Source organism: Maylandia zebra, linkage group LG13 (genome assembly GCF_041146795.1).
Source record: "Maylandia zebra isolate NMK-2024a linkage group LG13, Mzebra_GT3a, whole genome shotgun sequence".
In the NCBI taxonomy this organism is placed as follows: domain Eukaryota; kingdom Metazoa; phylum Chordata; class Actinopteri; order Cichliformes; family Cichlidae; genus Maylandia; species Maylandia zebra.
Genome location: NC_135179.1, coordinates 22,116,569 through 22,142,103, shown reverse-complemented (window position 1 = coordinate 22,142,103; position 25,535 = coordinate 22,116,569). Strand labels below are relative to the sequence as shown.

Here is a 25,535-nt window from a genome sequence, read left to right as displayed (position 1 = left end):
ATTAAAAATCTATAAATCTCTATATTTTGATAATCAGTTAATCGTGGAGATATTTTTCAGCTTAGTATTGTTTTGCTATTGGCGCCTCCTGTGTGATGATTTCTTCTTTGCCGTGTTTTGAGTCACTGTGCGCTGAATATGGCGGTTTTGAATCTGTGAAATTGCAATCGGCATCATCGCCAAGCCATAATTTCTAACATTAAGGAGATAATTAGCATGTAATTAATATTTGATTAATTGAGAAAGTATGGCTTTTTCCACCGGTTTTTTTCTTCTTCTGACAGTTAAATTTTTGTGCCTCTGACTCTCCACTGAAGCTGTTAGGAATAGTTTAGTTTAAGGAGGTATAGCTTAATTTTGGTTCTGCTTTTGCGCCCGCTGTGCTGAAAGTGAGTTTCTAGAGAGTAGCCACAGTGCGCATGGCAAAAGATAGCGTCTGCACCGGAGTGAAAATGTAAATCCTGAGATCTGAAGACTACCCCATCTAAGGACGCATACGGGGATGCTGCTTATCTTCAGCCAAACGCACACCCCCTGGATTCGATGAGAGATTTCACAACACCCGCTGCTGATGGGATGCACTGTGCTACCACCAGTGCCCACGTTTAGACGACAGCTCCGCACTCCTGCAGAACAAGCCTGTGTGGAAACAGAAGACTTTACTTGTAAGGAGGGACGTGGTGATTTTTTTAGACGCACTCATTTGTAACTTAGAGAATCTCGAGCGTCATTGTGATCTTTTGTGTGGGGGATCGTTTTGGTGCAACGGAGGAGGGGTACCCGGTGGATACTACTGCTTGCTTTTGCTCAAAAGAAGCGCGCCCGGTTGGATTTAAGCTGCAGTCCACTTTACGCCAACTGCATTGCCACAAGGAGAGGGGGGGAATGTATCATGAAACTAGGCGCCTGTGGCTTTTCGCATTAACTCTTTGATGGATGTGCGGACTTAAATCCACAAGTGGGGTCGTTCTTTGTGCTTTTAAGCTATACATAATATCACTTCACAACTACAATGAGACAACGTGTCGGGAGAGGAATTGTTGCCCGGAGAAGTGGAGCCACAGAGCAGGACAGTGACTTCCAGAGGATACCTACAGACGAGTGAATGCCGTCTCTGATGTGGAGCTTGTCGCTGTCCGACGCGCGAGTGGTGCTGAAATTTGGATGATGCCTGGCCAGCGACTGCAAGACTGCCGCTCCCTGCACCTCAACGAGGACAACGGCCGCTTCGTTTTGCTCGCCATCCTCATTTTAGTGTACCTGCTGTGCGGCGCTGCGGTCTTCTCGGCTATAGAGAGGCCCTCCGAGCTGCGGGCTCACGGGCGCTGGAACGGGACGCTCCTCAACTTCAGTGAGACCTTCAACATAAGCCTGCAGGAGCTGAACTCCTTCCTGCGGGAGTACGAGGCTGCCATCGCCGCCGGAATCCGGGCTGACGCTCTGAGGCCAAGATGGGATTTTACAGGGGCTTTTTATTTTGTTGGAACTGTGGTGTCGACTATAGGTGGGTGATCTCTGCAGCATTCACTAAATCCCTGACCTCTTGGTCCATTCGGTTGCATCATGTTGTTCTCTCGACAGCATACATGTTGGAAAATATGCATTAGGGCTATTCTACATAAAACCACACACATGCCAAGCCCACATAAAGCTTTGTGTTAATAAAAGAAGAAGAAATTCCAGGGATGCTTGTCAGCCCATGTCGTGAAGACAGGAAACACTTGAATGGGTCTTTGTTACTGGATTGGATTAGAGGTGTTTTATTTTAAATTGTATTCATGATAAATACTGATATCCTTACTTTTTGTGTGGATGTCACATAAACTGGAGCTGCTTCCATGAGGGGGGCTTTCTTTCCACTGGCTTACATGCAGAATAAATGATCCAAATTATTGTGTTTTTCTTTCCAATCATGTGTTACATTTTGGCTGTGAGGGACTTTGGCACCGGGGACGGCATCTGACTTGTCTGCCATTTGGAACAGGGATGAGTTCCCTGGCTATAGGACAGCACCCACGGGTGCAACTCTTTTTTTTTTTTTGGCCACGTTTCTGTTCAAACCAAAAGGAATGTCAATGAGAAGCCCCTTCTGCTCTCACCCCGCCCCCTCCCCATTTAACATTTACTTGTGCAATAGGTCAGAAAAGAGCAAGTGTCCCTCCCAGGGCACCCCGAGGGCCAATACTGTGGTGCACTGCATGCCTGATGGGCTCCAACACCCCCCTCCAATCATGCACACCCGCCCCTCACACCACCACCAGCATCACACCACACCCCGGACAGATAAAGCCGAGCCACAGCTTACAGTGAGTAAATGAGTGAGTGAATGCGAACAAGCAAATGAACACACTCCAGCAGCTGTCTCTGACCTTGGCCTAAACACACAAACACAATCTGTGTATACAGTGTGACACCTTCGGCAACTATTTTTAATTGAATACTGTGGCATAGGGAGTGATAAAAGAAAGCTGATCCACGTGAGCAGGGAACCTGTCACAACTTTATTTACTGTAGACCTGTCAGGAGAGCTTTATTAGTCCTTCTACCTCCTGCTCGCAGACACACAAAGGCACAGACACAGAGCACTCGGGGAGCCCGTGCACTCAGCTCACCGTGTCATGGGAGGGAACCACAGCAGCTGTGTTTGTGTACATGTCTGTGGCAGGTTGAAATCCTTTGTACTCCGGTTGTCAAACTGCATCGCTTTCTTTACCCAACAGGCTGATGATAAAAACTGACTCAGCAGCTTGCGGGGGGAAAGGGAAGGAGAAAAGAATGATGTTATGATGCTTTCTACAATATTTCCTCCTTTTCATGTGTTTGCATGGATTTCTGTCTAGCATTTCATCCTCCTTTGATCTCAACCCGCTCCCCCCCACCCCAACCCTCTGGCTTGTGTGCTACTTTTTTCTGCATGCTTGTGAGATGGTGATATAAAAGGGATTGTGGGGCCTCCCCACACAACTCTTTATCAGAGCGGCATCCCCCTGTGCACTCTAGACTTTCCTCCCAAACACTTCCCGCCTCTGACTCTGCTGTGGCCGAGGCTTCAAATCAGCAGTGACTCTTTGCTCCCCTTGATGTGCCTCCATAGCATCACTTTGAAGAATGAAATAAAGCCGTGGCCACATGATGCATACTTTACCCCGGGATTTGGCTGGGTTCACTGGCCATCGGTGCTGCACACATTGTGTTGTTTTAGAATTTCCAAAAATCTGCAGTAAGTATCAAATCCACTGCAGCTTTTTCCAAAGCGTATGTTGAACAAATGCAACAAAACTAGCACTTTGGCCCAGATTGAAATCTCTGGTGTTCCCTCAGATTGGTTAAACTCTGACTTTTTTTTTTATTTTCTGTAGCTGCACATTTCTGGTTTTGAGTGAAATTGTTCAAAAAAGAAGAAACAAAAGTTTGTCCAGCATTTATGCATGAGAGTAGCTGTGAGGAGCACATCTGCCTTCTGCCTGTATGAGGATATAGGCGGGGAGAGCAGAATAAACGGGGCAGGCATCAGATAAGACACCGATTAAATCTGAGATAGCATGAGCTGAGGTGGAGGTGGCTGCAAAGTGACTTGCACTGAACAGGCCAGTTAAATGGGCTTAAATAGTATGACCCATATGAGATTTGACAGTTGGATGCATAGAAAGGTATCGGCTGAGCTGTCACTTAACGTAGGTTGGAACTGAAAACAGCTGCCGGGATAACAGCTGAGCATGGCTGCTCGATATGCTTGATTTGGTGAGCAACGTTAGCACTACCTGTCATATACACAGCAGTATAATGACCACTTCACACAGTGCTGCCATTCAGTGTCACTTCTGATTAGTCCCAGTAATCACTCAAGGGGAGGCTACAATAAGAAAAAAACAAGCTTGAGGCACAAAAAGCATTTCCCTGTTGAGAAGCCCTGTCAGAGAAACATCTGTAAAATTTCTGACAGGTGAGCTCCAACTACAAACATTAACTTTTCTATCATGAATTCTTGAACAGCTGTTTATCTATGTTTCCTGTGAGCGGAGTTTCTGTGTGATGAGTGGGAATGGATGGGACATGTACAGCCAGGGCCAAGTGCATTAATGTGGAAGCAAAGTTATAAGCTCCTGCATATTTAACTCAAAGCCACCTACACACTCAAAAAAATCCCACACAAGTATCTAATGTGTGTCTAGCATGAAAATATAGACTGTTAGACTCTTTTCAGCCTTCTTGTATTGGTTGTATTGTATTGCCCCATATTTCTGGTTACTGTGTTTGAACTCACATTAAGGAGGGCACAAGAGTTGCATCAATAAAATGGATATTTATAGCCTTCAGGGCTGATTGATAGATGCTAGCTGCCAATTAGGACAGCTCTCTGTAGTCTTTTGAGAGCCTGTATGTCTCATTTTGAGTACCTATAATGGCATTTAGGAGAAACCCTTAGTCACTTTTACAGTGCTGGCAATGAAAATACTTGCCTGAGAATTAAGCAGCGAGGGAAGAGAATCAATTAGATTGAGAACTTTTAGCTTGTTGGGAGTTATTAAGCAGGTTAAGGCTGTTAGTTGTTCAGCAGTTTGTAACATTCAGTTGCAAATTTGGATTGTGTTCTGCACTGTTTATTCCTGAGGATAAACTCTGTCCTGCCCCTGGCAGCCACTGCAGCATCCTGCTCTATCACAACTATATCCACAAAGGCAGACAATGCAAATAGTAGTTTAACACACAGCACACAAAAGAGCCACATGCAGTTTCTTTTGCTTTAAATAAATCCTCACTGAACCTGCAGAAAACTTTCAAAATTAAGAGGAATGTCAGAAATGGACAAGACATAATCCTGCTTGATCCTGGCTGTACAGAGTAGCTACTGAGATGAAATGTGATCATTACGAACAAACTGTCCACATTAGCCAGACGGCTTTGAGCTTACTGTAGTGTTATGATGATATTATAACATAATAAGTGCCATAAAAACCCCGTTTTGTATTTATGTGTCAGATCACATTGAGAACACCTCTCAAAAGTGTAACTTAAAGTTGCATTAAACAACATTTCGACACTAGCAATCCCTTTTATGTGTTATACGTTACACAGAGAGGGATACTGCATAAATCTCTGGTTTCCAGTCAACTCTTCATGTGTTTTAGCTGCGTTTAGCTCTTAGATCTTTTAGTCTTTTAGTCTCACTGAGAGGCTCATTTAATTGTTTCCTGTGAGCTGTTAATTAGCAAAGAACCCCCTTGTGGAGTACACTAAATGTCCAGCTCTAAACAGTGGACAGACAAAGATAGAGATTAGTTGGTGAACATATTAAAGCACACAACAGCTTAAGGACCAGGTGGTGCCCTGAGTGGTTGAAAGAGCTAAAAAGGAAAGTCACTACTGGACTGGTCTGATTGAGATATTAAAACATAAGAGTAAACGATGCTTGTTGGATTACTAGTATGATGTTTACAGCATGTACTCTCTTATTGACCACCATTTTTTATAGAGTGCTTTATTCTAGGGGATTCTAACACTTTATCTTACATGCTTGGTCAATTTAGATTTGCCAGTTAAACTAGCTTGCATGTCTTGCACAGTATCCAGAGGAAATCCACGCAGGCACAGAAAGGCCCAAACCAGGTGACAGTGCTCAAAACCTGGCTGAAGGTGTCTTTGTTTGCCCAAATGAGTTTAAAATATACCCTGCTATATCAGCACATCTGCCAGGACAGTCGTCTAATATTTCATGAAACGAGATACATGGACAAAATATGTCAGTCCCTCAACTGAACTGGGGGCTGCAAAGTTGGTTCAGCAGAGTTTCTGAATTTGTGTTTATAGTCAGATTATGACTCTATTTCATGAATCCCATAACAGGAAAATTATTTTTTGAAGCAGTGTGTGAATATGCATTACTCTGCCAACTTTTCTAAAAGTCAACACCAAAAGTATCTGCGAAATCACGATGTATTCAGTCCAGCAGAGCGATAACCGATTCCTGTTAATGAGCAGCAGATCTGACTTAATGCCTCCGCTGCAGAAGGACAGGTTTGTTTTTTAACAGTCATTATTTCAAACATGATCACTTTGTAATCTCATAAACCAGCAATCAAAAAGCAATCAAAGCCATTCTGGCATTATATTGCATTTGTATTATAACTAGGTGACGATTAGAAAAAAAATTGTTAACTCAAGAAAGCTACAAGCGTGTTATGTAATGATAAATGTAAGAAAAGATTTAGAAACATTATAATCTTCAGCGTTTCTGGAGTGTTAGTAGACAATTAGGCCTAATGGCTTAGAGGGTATTATTCTCCTCATCTTCTGGTGCCAATTTAAAAAGTGCTAATTTGGCAGTCTCATTGAGTCTCACTGAGTCACACTTGTGAGGTTTGTGTGACCATGCCTCTCTGACCAAGGCCCGATGTATGTGCAAACCAAATTTGTTCTGTACTGTGCTGTCTTTTAATTCGTGTGCCTCTGAGGTTATAAGACAATGTCACCTCAGTCTGGTGAAGCGTGCGTTGGCATTTAAGCAGTGTGAAATGTCACATGATGGAGTGCGTGGATTCCTGAAGGCAGGCTGTGTTTTTGCTTTGATGTCGTGTTCTCATTTAGATTAACCACTTCGTGCTGCCTCGCTGGGACAAAACCATCTGTGTTGTTGTTACTGTTGGTGCATGTTATGAATGCGCCTTTGGGAGGTAGGTGGGAAAGGTTTGCAATCTGCGAAGGCAAAATCACTGCACAGCAATTTTTCAAGTTGTTCTTGTTGTCCGTCTCTCGCTTCAGCACTGTTGCTAGAGTGTCTCAAACAATGCCGATTCCCATCTAACGTCAGTCTCAGATCTCACTGCGCTGGACATAGTCCTTCTTTTAACACCGTTGTCTCATTTCTTTCTACTTACAACCCCAATTCTGAAAAACTTAGATTGCTGTATATTAGTCAATGTCAATTTTTTTAAAAGGAGATGTACTTTACAAGAGAGTTTGAAAACAACAAAAACGAACCATATATCGATTTTAGTCCAATTTAAGTACAACAGCAAAATATAAAAACACAATAAAATTGACCCCCCAAAAAAGGCTAAAAAAAGACACCACAACATAAAAAAACCGGATGAGAATCAAACTGAGATCTAATTTTTAAAAAAAAAGTAAATAAAAACAAAATGCAATGATTTATTCACAAGATCATAGAAAACATTAAAAAAAACTCACTGGATTAACTGTTAACATGTCAGCAACATGATCAGATGCAAAAAGGGCGTCTACGAGAGGCAGAGTTTCTCAGAAGTAAATACAGGCAGAGATAGCAAGAAGAAGCCATATGGCAACAGGAAAAGTCAAAGCTCTTTGTAGGGAGGCAAAGTGGAAAACCGTCAGACGAATTCTTTTTGGAAAACACAGTTCACCTGGCACAGCTCAAATCCACATGTCTTGCATATCTCAGGAAGTAAATGCAAAGCTGCATACTGAAGCAGCTACAAATGCTACAGCATTTGTAGGAGAAGAGTTGAACTGACCTTTTTGCAGTCCAGAATTTTCATTAACTGAAAGCATTCGAAGCGCATTGAAATGAATTAAATATGACAAAGAGGGACTGTTGAGCAGCTAGAAGCCTATATAAGACAAGAACGGGACAATTCCTGAGACAATATTCCTCTCTAAGAAGTCCAACAACTGATCTCATCATTTTCCAAATGTTTACAGTCTGATGTTGAAAGAAGAGGGGCTGCTACACAGTAGGAAACATGGTCCTGTCCCAACTTTTTTGATATGTCTTGCTGTCATTAAATTAAACATAACCTTACAATTTCTTAAAATGGTATACTTTCTCAGTTTGAACATCTGAAAGGTTTTCTGTGTTCTGTTATGACTAGAATATGGGTTTGAGAAATGCAAATCATCATCTATTTCTTTGCATTTCTATACATTTTACATAGCATACCATTTTTTGTGGAATTGGGTTTGTATTAATTAAGTCACTTTTAAATTATATTGTAAGTTTTTGGGAGTATCACTGCCACTGTGTTACACAATAGACTGCTGAACTGCACACTCGATAAAAATTTCAAAGATCAGTTCATTTGAAGCTGTATGTTATGACTTTTTTTGTTTCTGGTTTTCCCCTTTCCTTTCTTCAGATCTCAGTGGCTGCTCAGTGACGCTGAGGAAATGTCACTGTTAAAAGTGGAAAAAGGGGAGTCCCCTGTCACATGAAAGGCACTGGGGGTCTTTTTAGATTAGTCCAAACACTCGGGGCAGAAAAATGTCTCACTAGGGATTAAGTAAACCTGTTGTGTACCACTTCTGCATAAGACTTGCATGGGATTTCGTCTAAAATATGGGAATGCAATATGTCTCATTTTTGCCCTAAAGCTTCCTTATGCAATATTTTTTGTAAAGCACTGGGAGGCGGGAGGGTGGACTTATGGTGAAAAGCAGGAAATTATTACATGAGTTTGGAAGATTAGTTTGGTCACTAAATTGAAGCTAAATGTCGTTTCTGGCTTCAAGCAGAGACGGGGTCCAGACGACTGTAACCTCTAACTCCACAGCTCCAAATTATTTTCATTTTCAAACTTACAGTTTTCAGTCCCAATCATGTATGGGACTTGACTGACAGGAGTCACTTTGACTCCTTATAGGTGCTGCTAATAACATTATCAATAGCTCTGTTCTGTTTAATCTTTGCAGGGTGACAGTGAAGCAGCATGCACAATATCATAATAAGAAGCTAAATAAAAGTTAGTTGTACTACCCTATCATTACTATCAGCAAGTGATTGCCAAAGTGATTATTTTTTCACATACAACTCCCCAAGCCCAGGGATCTTTGATATTATAATGTTTGTTCTCTGGCTTACAAGATAATAACTTGCCAACTCATACCGAGTTGCAAAGTAAAACAAAGAGTCATCCTGCTGACACGGACATGTTGTATTACTGTTCTCACTATAAAAGCTTGTAGACATGCTAATATGCTAGCTTTGCCATCAGCTACTTCACATTTAAAGTAGTACCTTAACCATTATTTAGGTTTTGCATGCACATGATCACAAACCTTGTGACATTAATTTTTTCCATCATTTTGGACATGTGACAATGATGGTGACATGTAGGCTCAAGGGCATAAGATACCATTCCCACAGGCCATCTAGCTGGTACTGGTCAGGAGGGAAAAATGACTAATCACGACTAGTTAGTTCTAAAGTCCCACTAACACAGACCTACAGACCAGTTAGCGACTCCCTTGCAACCACCTGTTGCGAAAAAAAATATTTCCTAACTGGTTGGCTAAAACCTCTTTATGATTGCTTCAGTTTCTAGCATATCATTGCAGTAGTATTTTGAATGGAAGTGATGAAAGTGTCTTTAAACATCGTACAGCTACTCTCCATAGTGAAATTGTGAAAAGTGCAACACAAACTAAAAACGGAAACTATTTGCCTTCAAAGTAAAAGTTGGGAAACATGTTGGCTTCCGCACTGAGGTATAGCTTTTCCTCTGAAGGCAAACTTTGTTCACTTCTAGGTTTGATCTGTAGCTGACCAGTTTGTCAGCAGGAAGAATCCCCAGTGGCTGCTTTGATTTTCATTCTGTAAATGAAGTAGGCCTGTGGATATGGCCTCCTGTTACACAGAAGTACATAACTGGACCTGGCTTAGATGAACCAAGATGGCAGATGGTGTGATGCATCCATAGTTTTAAGGCTGCAGATCTGAAACTTAGAAGCATCTTGGGGCTTAAAATAAATATATAACTGAGTCATCTACATAGCAGTGATAAGAAATGTCCTTAAAAGTGCTTAAAGTGCTGAAGTCAGAGCAGATGTAACAGAAACAATAAGGGCCCTAAAACAGAACCTTGTGTCACACTCTAGACAAGAGAAATGGAAGAGAGCCTGAACTGAACACTATGTAACAAGTTATCACAGAAGACTCTGAGAAGAGCTGTTTCAGGGGAATAAGTACAAAACACAGACTAAAATTTATCAAGAAAGCTGCTTAGCTACAACCCTGCCTAAACCCTCCAGAGCCAGGGCAATTATAAAGGACCACCTCCATCCTAACCACCACCTCTTCAACATCCTGCCCTCTGGAAAAAGGCTCAGATCCATCAGGTGCAAAACCAACAGACTAAAGAACAGCTTCTTCCCGTGGGCTGTCAGAACTATTAATGCAAACTAAAAGTGTGTAAAGACTTCCCCAACACATCCACCCTGACACTTCTGTTGATCATCTATGTGCAATATCTCAGTCTTTCCATGTTACGTGCAATATTTTTGGCTCATGTGCAATTATTTTGGTCCCAGTCTGTTTCAATGTTTCCTACACATACGCCATGTATATAGTTCCACTCACATATGTATACATATACACTGTTTTTTATTTTATTCTATTTATTTATTTATTTATTTATTTATTTTCCGCCTTCGTTGTATATTGGTTTCTCTTCTTCTTACTTTAGCACCTTTGTGGTTCAGCTACCCAATTTCGCTGTGCAAGAAACTGCACAATGACAATAAAAAGCTCTAAGTCTCTAAGTCTAAGTCTAAAGACTTAACAATAAATTGTAATTTTGAGATTGGCCTGCAACTGCTAAGATGAGAGGGGTTGAACTTTTGCTTTAAAGTTATTTTTTAAAATATGTTGGTGAAAGTTACATTAGCAGTAAAGTTTAAACCAAAATTAAAAGACTAGAATTAAAATGTGTCCAGATAAGAAATAGCTGCTTTCATTCATTTATTTTATCCCTCCATCTCTTCCACTCTCTCAGATCCTGTTGTTCAAAAGTGTTTCCCACTGTGAAGCAGAAATACATGTGCATGTGTGTTTCTGTGGTACAGGGCAAACCTACTGGGAAGCCTAAGCTTCAATAAATCTCCATCATAGTTAATTGCTGCTGTACAGAAAGGCTGTACACACCTCTGTGCTCTGTCGCAGCAGGTCATAAATCTGGTCTGACTTGGCATGTACTCGCCTACGTACAGTAACTCACAGACGTAAACCATCACGGCCAAGTGATACCAAGATCATTTTAGAAGACACAGCAAATTTGCTGGGCTTCATCTTCCTCAAGCTGATTAGCATTTCACTGATTCTGCTCTTTGCAGCAACATGGCACTGGGAAGATAAAACTCTCTGTGTGCTTTGCACTCTGAAGTCTTGTGACCTTCTCTGTGTCAGGGTTAATTTTTACAGTCATTCATTTAATTTTTTTTACCTGCTGATAACATTTTGATCATTGCCAATTTATCAGGCAACCCACTGGGACTGACGCATAGTAGTCATTGCTGACTTGCAGCTATGAGAGTTCAAAGTTTCCCCATAAGCAGAAAAAGTCTGCATCCTTTTTTTGGTAGGTTAGCAACCTCTGATGCAGTAAAAGTGAGACAACCACTTTCAGAGCAGGAATGAAGCTTTTTTAAAAATCAGTTTTTGCACTAGTTGAACATTTATCTGCATCTTGGGTCATGTTTATAAATAGTTATCAATGTTAATGAGCTAACAGTAAGTTGGTGAGCATTGTGATTTGGCAGCCATCCATCTGTCTGTTCATGTAAAGGAGGGGCTGCTTGTGTAAGAGCAGAGAGAAAAGGGAGAACAGCACTTAGCCATGCTCCAATATTACATCCTTTAGTGGATAAATTAAAAAAAAATACATTGAAATATCATTTAATGTGAATGTGTTTGATTAAATGTCAGATTTGGGATTAACCAAAATTCTCTAGAATCTGATCACTTTCACTTTAAGGAGCTAAACAGAGCTAACGCAACAAAAGCATATATTTTGGGCTTGACCTTTATTCATGCGATTAATCATCATTATTAGATTAAAAGATGAAGAAACGGACCAAATATCCTGAGTTAGGCCAAACACTGTCCTTAAATGTTCTTTAATGTGAGAATAATCATTCGGTCTAGCTGAATGAGCGTCTACACCAACCACCAGCTCGTCTGACTGTAGCTTAATATCACAGCCCTGCACAGAGCTTTTGCCAGCCATCATATGGACTGAAATCACTCAACAGACCTTCTCTCTAATATAAAATCTTTCATTGTTGCCACCTAAATATTGATTTATCATGCATTTTTATTTTTATATTGAAAGAATTATTACCCTTGTAGTAAAAACAGGATGAGATACAGCTGAGGATATTCTGTCCGCATTCACAAATTCTTCTGTTACCTCCAAGCTGGCAGCCTGTGGCACAGTCAGCCACTCTCAGACTCACAGTGGGCACATTTGTTTAGTATAAAGTAAAACATTACTTAACTGTGAGCAACAGAGCTTTCTTTCATCCATTCTCCCAGCTTCTTGTTTCCCTGTGTATGATCAAACATCATTATTGTAGCTGCTCAGCCTTAATTTATAGCCTGAGCTTTCACGTTAGCAGGAAAGGAAAAGTCATTAAAGCAAATTTATGCTGACCCCAAGCAGTTGCTGCATTTATTTATTTTTCTTTTTTAATGCAGCAGAGCTGAGAAAGACATACACAATGTGACATGCAGACATGAGATTTTGCAGGTCTTAAAATTAGATAAATATAACCTCAGATGACAACATATAACATGTTATATCATGCTGTTATTTATTTATTTTTAATTAAGGCAAAATGCAAAAGCGGTGCGTGAAAAATTAAGTACACCTTTACTGATCCCTGCTTACTGGAGTTTAGAGGGTAAGTAGCAGCCAGGTGCTGATTAACTAATGCATTTAATTAACTGATCATGAGCAAGTGTGAGCACCATGTATGTTAACACAATGCCAAAGAAGGAAAGACATTAGCAGTTATCCTAGAGACGAAGCTGTTGCTGCCCACCAGTCTGGAAAGGTTTATATGACAATTTCAGAAAAGTTCAAGTCCATCGTTCAACAAAACAAAAAGATAGTTTACGAGTGCAAAACACTCCAGACTGCTGCCAATCTTCCCAGGAGTGGACATCCCAGCAAATTGACCCCAAGGTTAGATCGTGCAATGCTCAGAAAATCTGGTTAAATCTCCTCAGGCCTTAGTTAACATATTCAATTTCATGACAGTACAATTACAGAAAGACTGAACAATTATGGTTTTCTTTGGGGTGGCGATAAGAAATTCTCTTCTCTCGTAAAAGGACGCAGCAGCACAACTTAGGCTTACAAAGGTGCATCTGAATCACAAGACTTCTGTCATTTGGACAGATGAGACTAAAGTAAACATAGTACAGCACTAACAAAAACACCTCATATCAACTGTCAAGACCGATGGTGGATGTGATGAGTAAGGTTTGTTTGCAGTCAATCATAAACTTGTCTGTATACCAAAGTATTCAAATGAAATGGCATCTACAGTATCTGATAGTTAAAGCTGGGACTGGCTTATGTAACATCACAATTATCCAAAATCCACAACAGAATGTCAGAAAAAGAAAAGAAGCAATGACCCGGTCAGTCCTGACCCCAATCAGGCTGTGCATAAATTAATGCCTTGAAACCTCAATGAACTGAACCAGTGATGAAGAGAAGAGAGCCAGAACTCCTCATCTATGATGTGGGAGGCTGATAAAGTCATGCAGAAAATGATTACTTCCTGTTACTACTGCTAAAAGTGACTCTACAAGTCTTTATTTTAGTATTTAGATAACTTTTACACCTGTTAAGGACAAGATAGTTCTTGTTTTACTAGGTCCTGATATGTAACACTTTATTTTCTTTTTGCCGTCACGGTATGAGGATAACATGTTTATAACCTATTAACTGAACACGCGGGCTTATCATGCTAATCACAGGGTTGTAGTGCTCCACTTGGACAGGTGTGTTTACTTTGCAGACTTAAACGTGAGAGTTTTGTGCAGCCTTTATTCAAATATTTACAGTGCACACAGTACAAGATAATAGGAAGCACGAGAACATGGCCTTTAGATCCATAGCCAGAAGCTATTAAACTGATGAGAGAAGGACTTCTCAGCCGTAAGAAGGAACAAAATCTCTGTTACTGTTTGTAAATAAACACTGCAGCCACATGAATCCTGATTTTGTATTTTCCTTATTCAAGTCCTGACTTAATTTTTTTCATGCCGCAGAGGTGAAAAACAGAGTGAAAACTAAACACAAAAGAGTAAATGTGCTGCGCATCCAAAGAGAATGCAACAACCCCCCCCCTCCTTTTTCTTTTGACAACAAATCAATACAGACTACAGTGGAGTCATCAGTCCTTTCGGCTCTTTTTGCCAGTGAATTAACTGCTGGGACACGATATAAAAAGCCAGACCAAATTCAGTTATGGGGGAGCCAATTTAATTATAAAAGAATCAGAGAAAAATATTCAGGTTGTGCTCAGGTTTCTGTTACGTTGCTATCTCTCACACGGTGTGTAAATTATTTGCACAAAATGTTACTCTGTGATTTATATCTGCATCGACCCGCTTTAATGAATGGTACCCAAAGGTTTCTTGCAGATAACGTCAGTCCGATATTTCTTCTAATAGGGTGGTGTGGCACAAGACGCTCTTTAACAATCCTTTGACTTGAAGAACAGATACCAGTAATGCACTGCCTATAAATTATACGAGTGTGAAATTCAAATCCAGGCTGTTTTGCTTCAGGCACCCTGGCTTAGGGTTTTTTTTTTTTTTAATATATAATGCTACAGTCTTTGTTTAATTTGTATGTATGCAGTCAACAGATACAACAACGCAGCCACATCTCAAGCAAAACTTGGCATTGCGTCCACTCTATCATCTGCTTTTTGTAAAGCTGGCAGCACAGTGTGAACATTCCTGTTATTCCAGTCTGCCAGTAATCTTGGCAACTCCTCAGCAGATGGTGTGGCGTTGATGTCTCAGGTCTGGCCATGCTGCTGCTTCCTCGGCCCTCTGTCCTTTCTGCAGACCCCCACTACGCCGCGCCCGTGACTAATGATTTCCTGTTTGTCACAGAAACACAGCCATCAGAGGGCATTGCGTGGCATTTTTCCGCTGCGGCTCTTATCGGGCAAATTTAGGACTGTTCCCACTAGTGGAAAGCAGTTTGAGTAAGAGTTTGTTTTTTAAGTATATTAATTGGGGACACGGGCCAGTAGGATGCCAGGATGAGATTTTTGCTTTGCAAAACAGTCATATATTGAATCTGTGTCCATTTTAAAGGATTCAAGGATTTGTGCGGGAGGATAATGACCATCAGAAGCAAAGATATATATATATATATATATATATATATATATATATATATATATATATATATATATATATATATATCCATAGGTCCCTCATCCTATTCATGTAGCCCCTTCCGCCGGGGTTACTTGCGTAGTAGCATTCCAACAACGCCCTGTTTTCGTCTCTTGCCCACCGATGCCTTCTTGTTCCAGTAGCCCACTTTTCGTCAGGGTGCCCTGCCTATGCAGAACAGCAGTGGGGACAGAGCATCTCCTTGGTAGATCCCGCACTTGATGGTGACTTGTGCTATGGGCTTGGAGTTGGCCTCTAGTGTTGTACGCCACATCCCCATTGAGTTCCTGATGAAGGCTCTTAGGGTCCCATTGATCTTGTACAATTCTAGGCATTCCAGTATCCAGCTGTGGGGCATTGAGTCATAGGCCTTCTTGTAATCAATCCAGGCAGTGCACAGGTTGGTCAGTCTGGTCTTGCAGTCTCGGCTGATTGTTCTGTCTACCAGTAGCTGGTGTTTTGCGCCTCTGGTATTCTTGCCAATTCCTTTCTGTGTCCCGCTCATGTATTGACCCATGTGCCTGTTCATCTTAGCCGATATGATGCCTGACAGGAGCTTCCATGTAGTACTGAGGCAGGTTATTGGTCGGTAGTTGGAGGGGACCGGTCCCTTCTTGGGGTCCTTGGGGATCAGGACCGTCCGGCCTTCAGTTAGCCATTCCGGGTGTCTCTCGTTAACTAGCAGCTGGTTCATTTGTGCTGCCAGACGCTCGTGGAGTGCAGTCAGCTTCTTCAGCCAGTAGGCGTGAACCATGTCGGGCCCATATATATATATATATATATATATATATATATATATATATATATATATATATATATATATATATATATATATATATATATATATATATAAAAAAAAAAACACCCAGCACGCCCCTGCGGGCGGTTTATCCTTCAAGCTCGGGTCCTCTACCAGAGGCCTGGGAGCTTGAGGGTCCTGCGCAGTATCTTAGCTGTTCCCAGGACTGCGCTCTTCTGGACAGAGATCTCCGATGTTGTTCCCAGGATCTGCTGGAGCCACTCGCCTAGCTTGGGAGTCACCGCACCTAGTGCTCCGATTACCACGCATATATATATATATATATATATATATATATATATATATATATATATATATATATATATATATATAGTGAAAATACAGCACTTTTAGTTGCCCTTCGTTCTCTTGTGGATTTCCATTAGGATTTTATACCCACTTGAATTGGCTTTATTTTATATTTGCCTTGCATTGTGTCTTTTCTATCCATTTTGGTGCAGCCAATTAATTCTGACCTTACCTGACGTTACCTTGGTCCATGCAGACTGGTTATAACATAAGACATGCACTCAGCTTCATGATGACTGGCCTTATGAGGCTTTTTCCCCCCCATAAACTAAATCAATATCCCTTTTTCTGGAAACTTTATTTTATAAAAGTTTAAAGTGGCCTTTGATTAAATATGACACAAGCACCAAGGTGCGCTCTACTGCACACACCTGGTATGGATTAGATTACTCCACCATAATTTTCTTTGAATTGACAGTTAGATCATATTTCCAGTTTCTATTTGGGCCTGGAGTGTTTGCACGGTTTTCTATCAGAATTAATGTGTATTAATCCCACGCACAGAGAGGTGGCAATTTATAGGGAAAACACGAACTGACCAAGCATTACTTTAAATCGATAGTGTTGGTCTGACTGATCGTCCTTATTGCATAATGAAAGATTTTTATCCTGACAGGAGCAGAGACTTACAGGAAGACATTGCCATTTGCAATAAAAGTAATAAATTGGTCCCAACAGACCAAAGCTGAAGCCTGTACTTAGAGTTGCCAACTTTTTAACTATCAAATAAGGGACACTCTGGTGTGCCAGAAGCACAATGCACAACCAGCTGGGCATAGTGTAAATACACACTGTATGCAACGTTGCAGGTAAAGGTCAATATACGCGGGACGAACCAATTTTGCTCATTATACGGGATGTCCCAGGAAAAACAGGACAGTTGGCAAACCGACCTGGACTATGAAGTAGGATTTAGGGCTAAGTGAATCAAACAAGAGAGTTAACTCTAATCTGAGCATATTGCCATGGTCATGTGCTCCAGAGCAGATTATGTTGGAGATAAGAGATCAGCACTCACAAACTCACCTCCTGCTGACCAATCAGTTCACTTGTTTCATCATTCCCAAAAGATTTCCTGAACCTCTGTGAGCTAACGTTAGAGTCTAAAGTTATAGAAACAATCTAAAGTATTTGTCTTTATGTGACGAGAACCAACAAGAAATATGGATCCTTAGGAAAACATATTCCCCTCCAATAGCTGCAACCAAGTTTAAAAAACTTTAATTGGCGTAGAAGCCTTGAAATAGCAATATAACCCAAAACAAGGCAAATCTGACCTTTGCTAGTTGTCGATCTTGCAAAAAATCTGTATGTCAGCCTCCCAGTTGGAATTTTGCTCTAATATTTATTCCTTAGTTGTGCTCAGACTATCCAACACCACCTGGGCCGCCGCTGAAAGAAGCGAGTTGAAAATGTCTCACACACCACATGAATGTTTTCATCGCAGGAACATATTCATTTGTAGTTTAGTGTCTAAGTCAGATCAGAATACCCAGTTGTAATCTTAATGATGGGTTTGTAATTAACTGAAACAGTTTCCAGTCATACAGGCCACTCATAGCCTCCTTCTCTGCTGCATTGTCATATAGGCTCCTAGGAAACATGAGGGAGGGAAGAGGGATAATGAAGTACAGGTGAACTCAATCAAGGTGCTAACGAGGGGTGGGAAAAGGAAGGGGGCAACATGTGGAACCTGGCTTGAAAGTTAAACAGGAAGTAAAGTGAAAGATGCTGCAGCCACAGACGGGGAAACCAATAAATCAAACAGACGTGGAAAACATTGAGGAACACGGAGTTCCTGAATGCCTCCACTTGCAGGGCACGAGTGCTCACTCAGAGGTTTCATGAGCTTGTCTCGTGAATTTTATTCTGTTGCCTTTTTAGTTGTGGCAACGTAACCCGCCTAGGAGATTTTTAAAGACGCTTGACAGCATTGCACTCTTCTTTTCACTCTGGTTTTGGTCTTCAGTAACTGTTGAACAAATGGACTGGTACTTTTTTCCTGAACCTTTCTGCTCTTACTGCGCACTTAAAGCACTTTTACACTGCAAACCAGATTCACGCATTCTAAAAGCATACTTTTCTGCCACTAAACATTTTACCTGTCATCGACACACTCATACATCACTGAATGGTTCAGTATATAGTCCAAGGACATTCGTGACTTTCAAATCAGAGGAGCCAAGGATAAAAAAAATAACGTGCCACCCTCCACCTCCAGGAGCCACAGGCACCTGCTTTTGATGCAGATGCAAAATTAGTCTAAAGAGAGCAGTTATATAAAATCAAAACTTTCGTAATAGTGCACAGAATGGTGCTGAAACACTTCATATAGCTGAGAGGAACTGCAGAGTTTGAACATAATTATCTCTAGGTTTCCCCAGATAAACAGAGCCTTTGAAATTATAATCATCAAAGCCATTGTCGTAAAAAAGAAAAAGATTACTGCAGCTTGAAACTTTGGTTTGAGTGCCACAGATCTGGATTGGATTGGATCTGAAAGTTGAAAAGTATTGTGAGGCAAACTGACTGACTGACTGGTATATCGGCAATAACCAAAACCAATATTTGCAGCCTCATCTCCACCTGTAAAATTGCCCCTAATCCCTCACTATAACACTTCAGTGAATACATCTGTATGCTTATGAGGAAATTATTTCTGCTGCCTCATTGTTTCTTTACACAAACTGCTATTGAATAGCACATTTCATCTCAATTTGCCAGAGGAAACGTCACTCGACTGACATGAAGAGTGATTGAACGGTGCAGTGTTATTTACTGCAATAGCTGCTATTAACTCTTTTGTGCAGCGATCTCTGCAGATAATGAAACGTCTGTTAAGTGTTTTAGATTTTAGAGTGGCTCTTTAGTGCAAAAGCTGATGATTGATTTCTGCTTAGAGGCGAGCACACTACTAAGCGAATCAAGTTAAGTGCAGAGCATTCGTAATCTCCATTGATATATCTGTAAAAAAAAAAAAAAAACACAGTAATGAGAGCTGTTTGTTTAGGTCCTAACTTTACTGTGGGACTTAATGAACCCTTTGTCGCTGGACTGTAATAAAAGCTGCTCAGTTTAAACTGTATCAGCAGCAAAGTGAATATGATTTACACTCGACTCTCGGTGATAAAAGGTTGGATTCACTACCGTGTAATAGCAATTTCCCTCTATTTCATTTCGCCCACCGTCAGATAATCATTAGATCATCTTTTTTTCTTCTTCTCCTCTTAAAACTGTCACATTGGTAAGTAATGGATACTAATGGCGCCGTTTCCATCATTTTCTTCCTGGTTGAATCTCTGGTGTCTAATTATGTGGGTAAGCATCATTAGTCATTAGAGCATAACATCATCTTCTGTGTTGAGTTGAGCATACTTTATTTAATGTTAATGAATAAATGTTCTCAGAGGGCTCTGTCTGAATTGGATTTGCACACGTATGATTTTCTGCCTTATCAAGTTCGGCCGAATTAAATGAGTCATCTTGGCTGGGTAAAATTGATGTTTTCACAAAAGTCAGCAGTATTTTTAAGCGTTTTTAAAGAATAAATGAAGAAGTCTTTGAGAATAAAAGTAACACAGAGTTTAGCATCTTTTGGTTTTGGCTCTCCTGCACTTTGGTTTCTAATATTGTCCTGTTTTCCCTACTGTGTCCTGACACAGTAGTCTGGAGTAATGGCTCTGAAATGCTACACTGAATCGATGCCTGGTGCCTTTTCCTCTCTTAGGTAATTTACTTGGTAATGAGAGACGGTGCGGAAGACTGTCTCTGTGTGCCCTGAGAAGATGTAATCTGTTTTCCCTATGATTCAGCTCAGTTAGAGAGACTTGGACTGCTAATTAATTAACTATGAAACACTGAAATAGGATTTCACTGAAGGGCTTAATTTGGGTAATCGCTGCCCCTCACCTTTCAGTTGCTTCGGTGTATGTTACTTGAACTTTGTAATGGTCACAAAAGCAGATTATGTCATGTCTGGAATGAAAACCACCGTACGTACGCGTGTGTGTAGGAAGCCATAAGGTGTGCATGTGTGGACGCGTGGGGCTTATATTCCCTGTTGTCCATAAAGCAATTTGTATCAATCAGTGTTGATCTAAATGACCCATCGTGTCAACAGCAAACCTGCGTGAGAGTGGTTTTCAGTGCTAGAGATAAGGGCAAAAAAGCCATTTTGTCTATCATAAAGGAAGTATTGTCTGGATATTGATGTCATTTATTACTTGACAAGGGTGGCTGGTGGGAAAAAGGGGTAAAGCACAGCCCTAATGCACTGAGAAGATTGAGAACGAGGATAGCCATGATGGAAAAATCAATTAACCTTGGCCTGAAAGTGAACTGCTTGATCTTTCAGCACGATTTTATTTGTTGACAAATATACCATCTGCTGTTCTGTAGATAAGGGGCTCGACACTCTGTGTGCGCTTAGGTGTGTGTGTTCAATTTGGCCTTGGACAGAGCGTCCCAAGCATGCATACAAATAACCACTTAAAAAAATATATATACATATGTGTGTGTGTGTATATATATACATACGTATGGATATATGTGCAGAAAATTTGCACATGAAAAATCAGTCAGTGGGAGAATATGCATGTAGCAGGTCTCCTGCAGAAGCTGCATAGTATTTCTGTACTGGCTGTTTTTTAGAGTATGCTTTGCACATATAAATTCATATAATGTTTTACACAATTTTTATTTATCCCGGGTTTTGGAAATTAATCAAGAAGGAAAATATATGATGCACTGCAGATTTCACGACTTCTCTGCAATGTGGGGTTTCCATAGTGGCCCCAGTAATAGACACGTTGGTCAGATGCTTTTGTTTTGTAAAATAGGATACTGGATGGATAATAAGCACATTTTGTATGGGCGGCAACCTCTGCTATTTATTTTACCTCTCATTTTAATTGAAGATAACGACTTAAATTATTGTTTTGCCTTAATTGGTTCCACCCTTTTCTCTTCCAAGTATTTGACCTGATGCGAAACAATGCCATGCCCAGATATCAGACACATGTTTACATCAGAGCCAAACCTGTGGCACTCGAGTTTGAGGAGTGCTCCTTCAACACGCAGCAGAATCCATAAACATCCTCCCTCCTCTGCTCTAATAACCACTTCCTCAGCTTGAACACTCGCTCAAAGTGACTAAGAAATCAGGCGATAGCAGGAAGCCAGACGCAGCTGAAGAGGGGGGGGGCATATTCAGAAGGCTTAACCCAGCTTATTTTTGGCATCCTCTTCTCGATATCCTTCTAAGTTATTTGATTTTTCTTACTCACAGCAATAAAAATATGCTGAATATACAGAATCAAGGTTTTTCACAATCAATTTTCACTATACAAATGGTTCTTTTTAAAAGATTTAACTATTAATAACTAATAATACAAGTAATGGCTTAAATATCTGCAAGGATTTAATATTGAATAAGCTGCTACACCATTATTGGACATATTTCTTCATTTTTTAAATTATGATCAATTTTTTTCTTGTTGGCAAATATTTATATATTTTGGATTTTATCGCTTTCCCCTTATTCTCTCTCACAGTGCAAAACATAATTATCACACAGTTCCTTTGTCTCTGTATATGACTTTTCAGACACTAATCTTCCAGTAAAAGCTTGCATTCTCATATCAGCATCGAGTCAAATTATCATGCAGTACTTTCTGTACATAATTTGTATTTGCACAGCTAATCCTCGGCTTTACGTCATTTTAATTACTAGGCAAAATGTTTTAGAAGAATGATTCAAGCCTCATTTAATCCTCTTTTAGATTTTGAGGTTATTTTTCTTTCACGGATCACTTCCCTGGCCTGAAACTCACTTCCTGTGAGGAAACTGCAAACATCTCGTAGGTGAAAATCCGGTCGTGGCCTCTGCTGCATGGCTGAACGCGTGATATCTTTTCTGTTTCTGCAGGTTTTGGGATGACGACACCTGTGACAATTGCAGGCAAAGTTTTCCTGATCTTTTACGGGCTTCTGGGCTGTGCCGGAACCATCCTTTTCTTTAACCTCTTCCTGGAGCGCATCATCACACTGCTGGCTGTGGTGATGAAGGCTGTGAGGGAGAGACGAATCAGGAACAGCGGCCTACTCCCACCAGGCATCCGCCATGACTTCTCAGCCTACTCCCTGCCAGGATGGAAGCCCTCGGTGTATCACGTGATGCTCATACTTGGCCTGTCAGCCATCACCATCTCCTGCTGTGCATCAGCCATGTACACACCCGTTGAGGGCTGGGCTTACTTAGACTCTCTCTACTTCTGCTTTGTCACCTTCAGCACCATTGGCTTTGGGGACTTTGTCAGCAGCCAGAGCGCGGCTTACGAATACCAAAGCCTTTACAGGGTGGCCAACTTCTTTTTCATGCTAATGGGTGTGTGCTGCATCTACTCGCTATTCAATGTTATTTCTATTGTCATCAAGCAGGTGCTCAATTGGATGCTGGAGAAAATGAGCTGCCTGTTTTGCCAGCGCTGCAATAACGCTAATGCTTTCCTGGGCAGACGCAATGCCATCCGCCCGGGTTCCAAAGGTCGCCAGCGTCGGTTTGGTCAGCCGCCCGACTCAGACGGACCTTGTGACAGTGACGCAGAGGGCCGCAGATTATCGGGGGAGATGATCTCCATGAAAGACCTGGCAGCCTCTAGCAAAGTGTCGCTGGCCATCATGCAGAAGCAGCTGTCTGAGTCTGCCAACGGATATCCCAGGACAGTATGCGGCAGCTCACGCCATAATGGTTTCTCTGGGGGGGTTGGTGCTCTGGGTATCATGAACAACAGACTGGCAGAGACAAGTAACTCCAGGTAGAGGGTGTGGGGGGCACTTTACACTCGTACTGTAATAAGAACCCAGAGGTTGATCGCCATATAAAAACACAAAAAGTTTTGTCTGGGGTTTTTTTTTTTCTCGAAAGGGATTGCCAGTGTAATATCGACATGCATGATACATATGATTTTTTTTAAAATACTTTTGTTTGGCCTGTGATAATACAGGTATGATAATAATGGTGATGATTTTAATGATGATTTGGTGATGATGGTGGTGGTGATGGTATGAAGAGAGAAGCACAGAGTCATCAATAGAAAACATAAACTGACCTGGAAGCGTGGGAACCAACAATCGCCCATTGACCTCAGTCCCAACCCAGAACAAACTGAGTCTCAGACAAAGTCTCTTATACATCAGTGTTATTCTGCAGAGGACACAGTCTGCTACACTCGCTCTATCCTATCAGACTTATACAACTTTAATGACGTGCTGTAAAGCAGTCAAGGGAAACGTTCAGCACAGTATTTACTGTTTGAGGTTTTGCCAGTTTATTTAAATGTGCGTACTGAATGTTGATGTAAAAGGAGCGTAATCGCCGAATGATATAGCACATACTGATCTATGCATTATATGTTTCTCATGCATTTTTTTGCACCATTCCTACGATTGCGCAGAGCCCCCCCCCCCCCCCCCCCCCCCCCCCCCCCCACACACACACACACACACACTTGTTTTTCTCATCTATCCTCAGGTGATTGGTTTCATTTTTGTTCCTCTTGCATTGCTCAACATGGTGAAAAAGAAAAGAGTTGAAGAATAAAAATCCATTTCTGGAAAAAAAAAAAAGGAACTGGTCCTCTTATCAGCTAAGAACATGCTTCAGCGGCCAAAGACTTTGACTCAAAGGGTAAAAGAGGGCACCTTCCCAACTTCTTCTCTCTCCTCTTTTTTTTTTTTAAAGCTTACAGCTGTCTGCGAAGGGAAGTAAACGATAAAGCTTTTCTAATTGTTCGTCCACTGCAGCATGCAGACATGTATTTGGAGAGCTGAATAAATAAGAAACAGCTTTAAGGATTTATAAGGTATGTATGTATAAGAAAGTGGAAGGAGTTTGACAAGCAAATAAATTGCATGTGGCTTTATTCCATGGGCACATTATGTTAAATGATGCTGACTGAGCACGGCCGGGTCAGTCGTAGTCGCTAGACTGAAAACTGATTCATCATTGTAAGGATTTGTTTTCACTGATGGATGCTTTTTTTTCTTTTTTGTGCATTTTGAGTGAAAAAAAAAGGAAGAAGAAGAAGAAGAAGAAGGCCTAAAGTCCTGCAAAGCTTGATTTTTTTGTCTTGAGTTCAGCATAAATGTGCAGCCAAGGTTTTATGGATGGAGGGTGTTTGCGGAGGATATGGTTGCCCTGTCAGGCTCACGATCAATGTCCCTGTTGCCGGCAACTATCTATTCCGAAGCGGCGGTGTGTGTGTGAGATTTAAAGCCACGTAATGGCGTTTGATGTTTGTAAACAGCGTGACAGAGGAGGAGAAGTTGATAGTTAAACTGTCCGGGACACGTTGATGAAGAGGAGGGAAGCAGAGAGAAAAGAGGTGGCCAATGCAAATCGATGGTCTCTCTCAACCAATGGCTCAACTCTCCCATCTTCAGCATCTGATTGTCCCCCCCCACACACACCCCACCCCCACCCTTGTCATCTCTGCATTCACTTAACGCACACTGCACCAGAACTCTCCCGCTTCCTTTTTACTTGCAGCTCTCTCTCCTCACGCCCATCACTTTTACACTGTGAATATGAGACATATATATATATATATATATCATTATGAAGCGCTTTTACAGTAAGGCGTGATTTAGATCTGGATCTTTCCTTCCATTGATTTTTATCATTCCTGTGCATAGATCTGAATAATTTGGTTTTACTCCCCAGTGTCACCAAGAGAAATAGAAAATGACTCAGGTAGTTAAATCTTCAGGCTCGTCTTAGTTTCTCCCGCATGCCATTATGGTGAAGCCATACAAGATAGCTGTATATAAAACTAGAGTACTCTTTAAAGTCTATTTTTCTACATATAGCTTTCGAAATGTCTACTCGTGGATGATTGAAAAAGTCTCACTGTCACATGTCTCTCACACAGTCGGTCAGCAGATTGACAGGTACAGCATCCAGAGTTTAACTACCCCTATGGAAAATGAGCATGTTAGAAAAACAAACAAAACACAGATGCTTTTCCAGATGTTTGGCATTTTGTGAAATGCACATATTTACTTTTGCGTTTTGACAGAGTTTTAGATGAGATGATTGATGCCAAGCTCACACCAAGTGTTACCAGTGTGCTCATTTACCTCTCTGCAAGACAGCAATTGCATGTAATTCCCAAAATGTCAGTTTATTATTTTAACAGTTCCCAACAAGGCAGCTCATGAACAAGGAAGCGAGCAGTGTGTAGGTGA

At 41.1% G+C, this 25,535-nt stretch overlaps 1 protein-coding gene across 1 annotated transcript; it reads left to right on the top strand.

Annotated features, from left to right (window-relative positions):
- The first annotated feature begins 499 nt into the window (after window positions 1-499).
- Window positions 500-23,715, top strand: kcnk12 (potassium channel, subfamily K, member 12). Its single transcript, XM_004556043.3, has 2 exons — window positions 500-1,504; window positions 22,216-23,715. Exons 1-2 carry the CDS (start codon window positions 1,165-1,167, stop codon window positions 23,106-23,108), a joined length of 1,233 nt encoding a protein of 410 aa, XP_004556100.1. The 5' UTR covers window positions 500-1,164; the 3' UTR covers window positions 23,109-23,715.
- Window positions 23,716-25,535: the final 1,820 nt, after the last annotated feature.

Bases quoted from the DNA above. Each gene is read 5' to 3' on its own strand.
- kcnk12 (XM_004556043.3), top strand. From the start codon at position 1,165: ATGATGCCTGGCCAGCGACTGCAAGACTGCCGCTCCCTGCACCTCAAC. The intron at 1,505-22,215 runs GTGGGTGATCTC...CTGTTTCTGCAG, and splicing joins AACTGTGGTGTCGACTATAG to GTTTTGGGATGACGACACCT.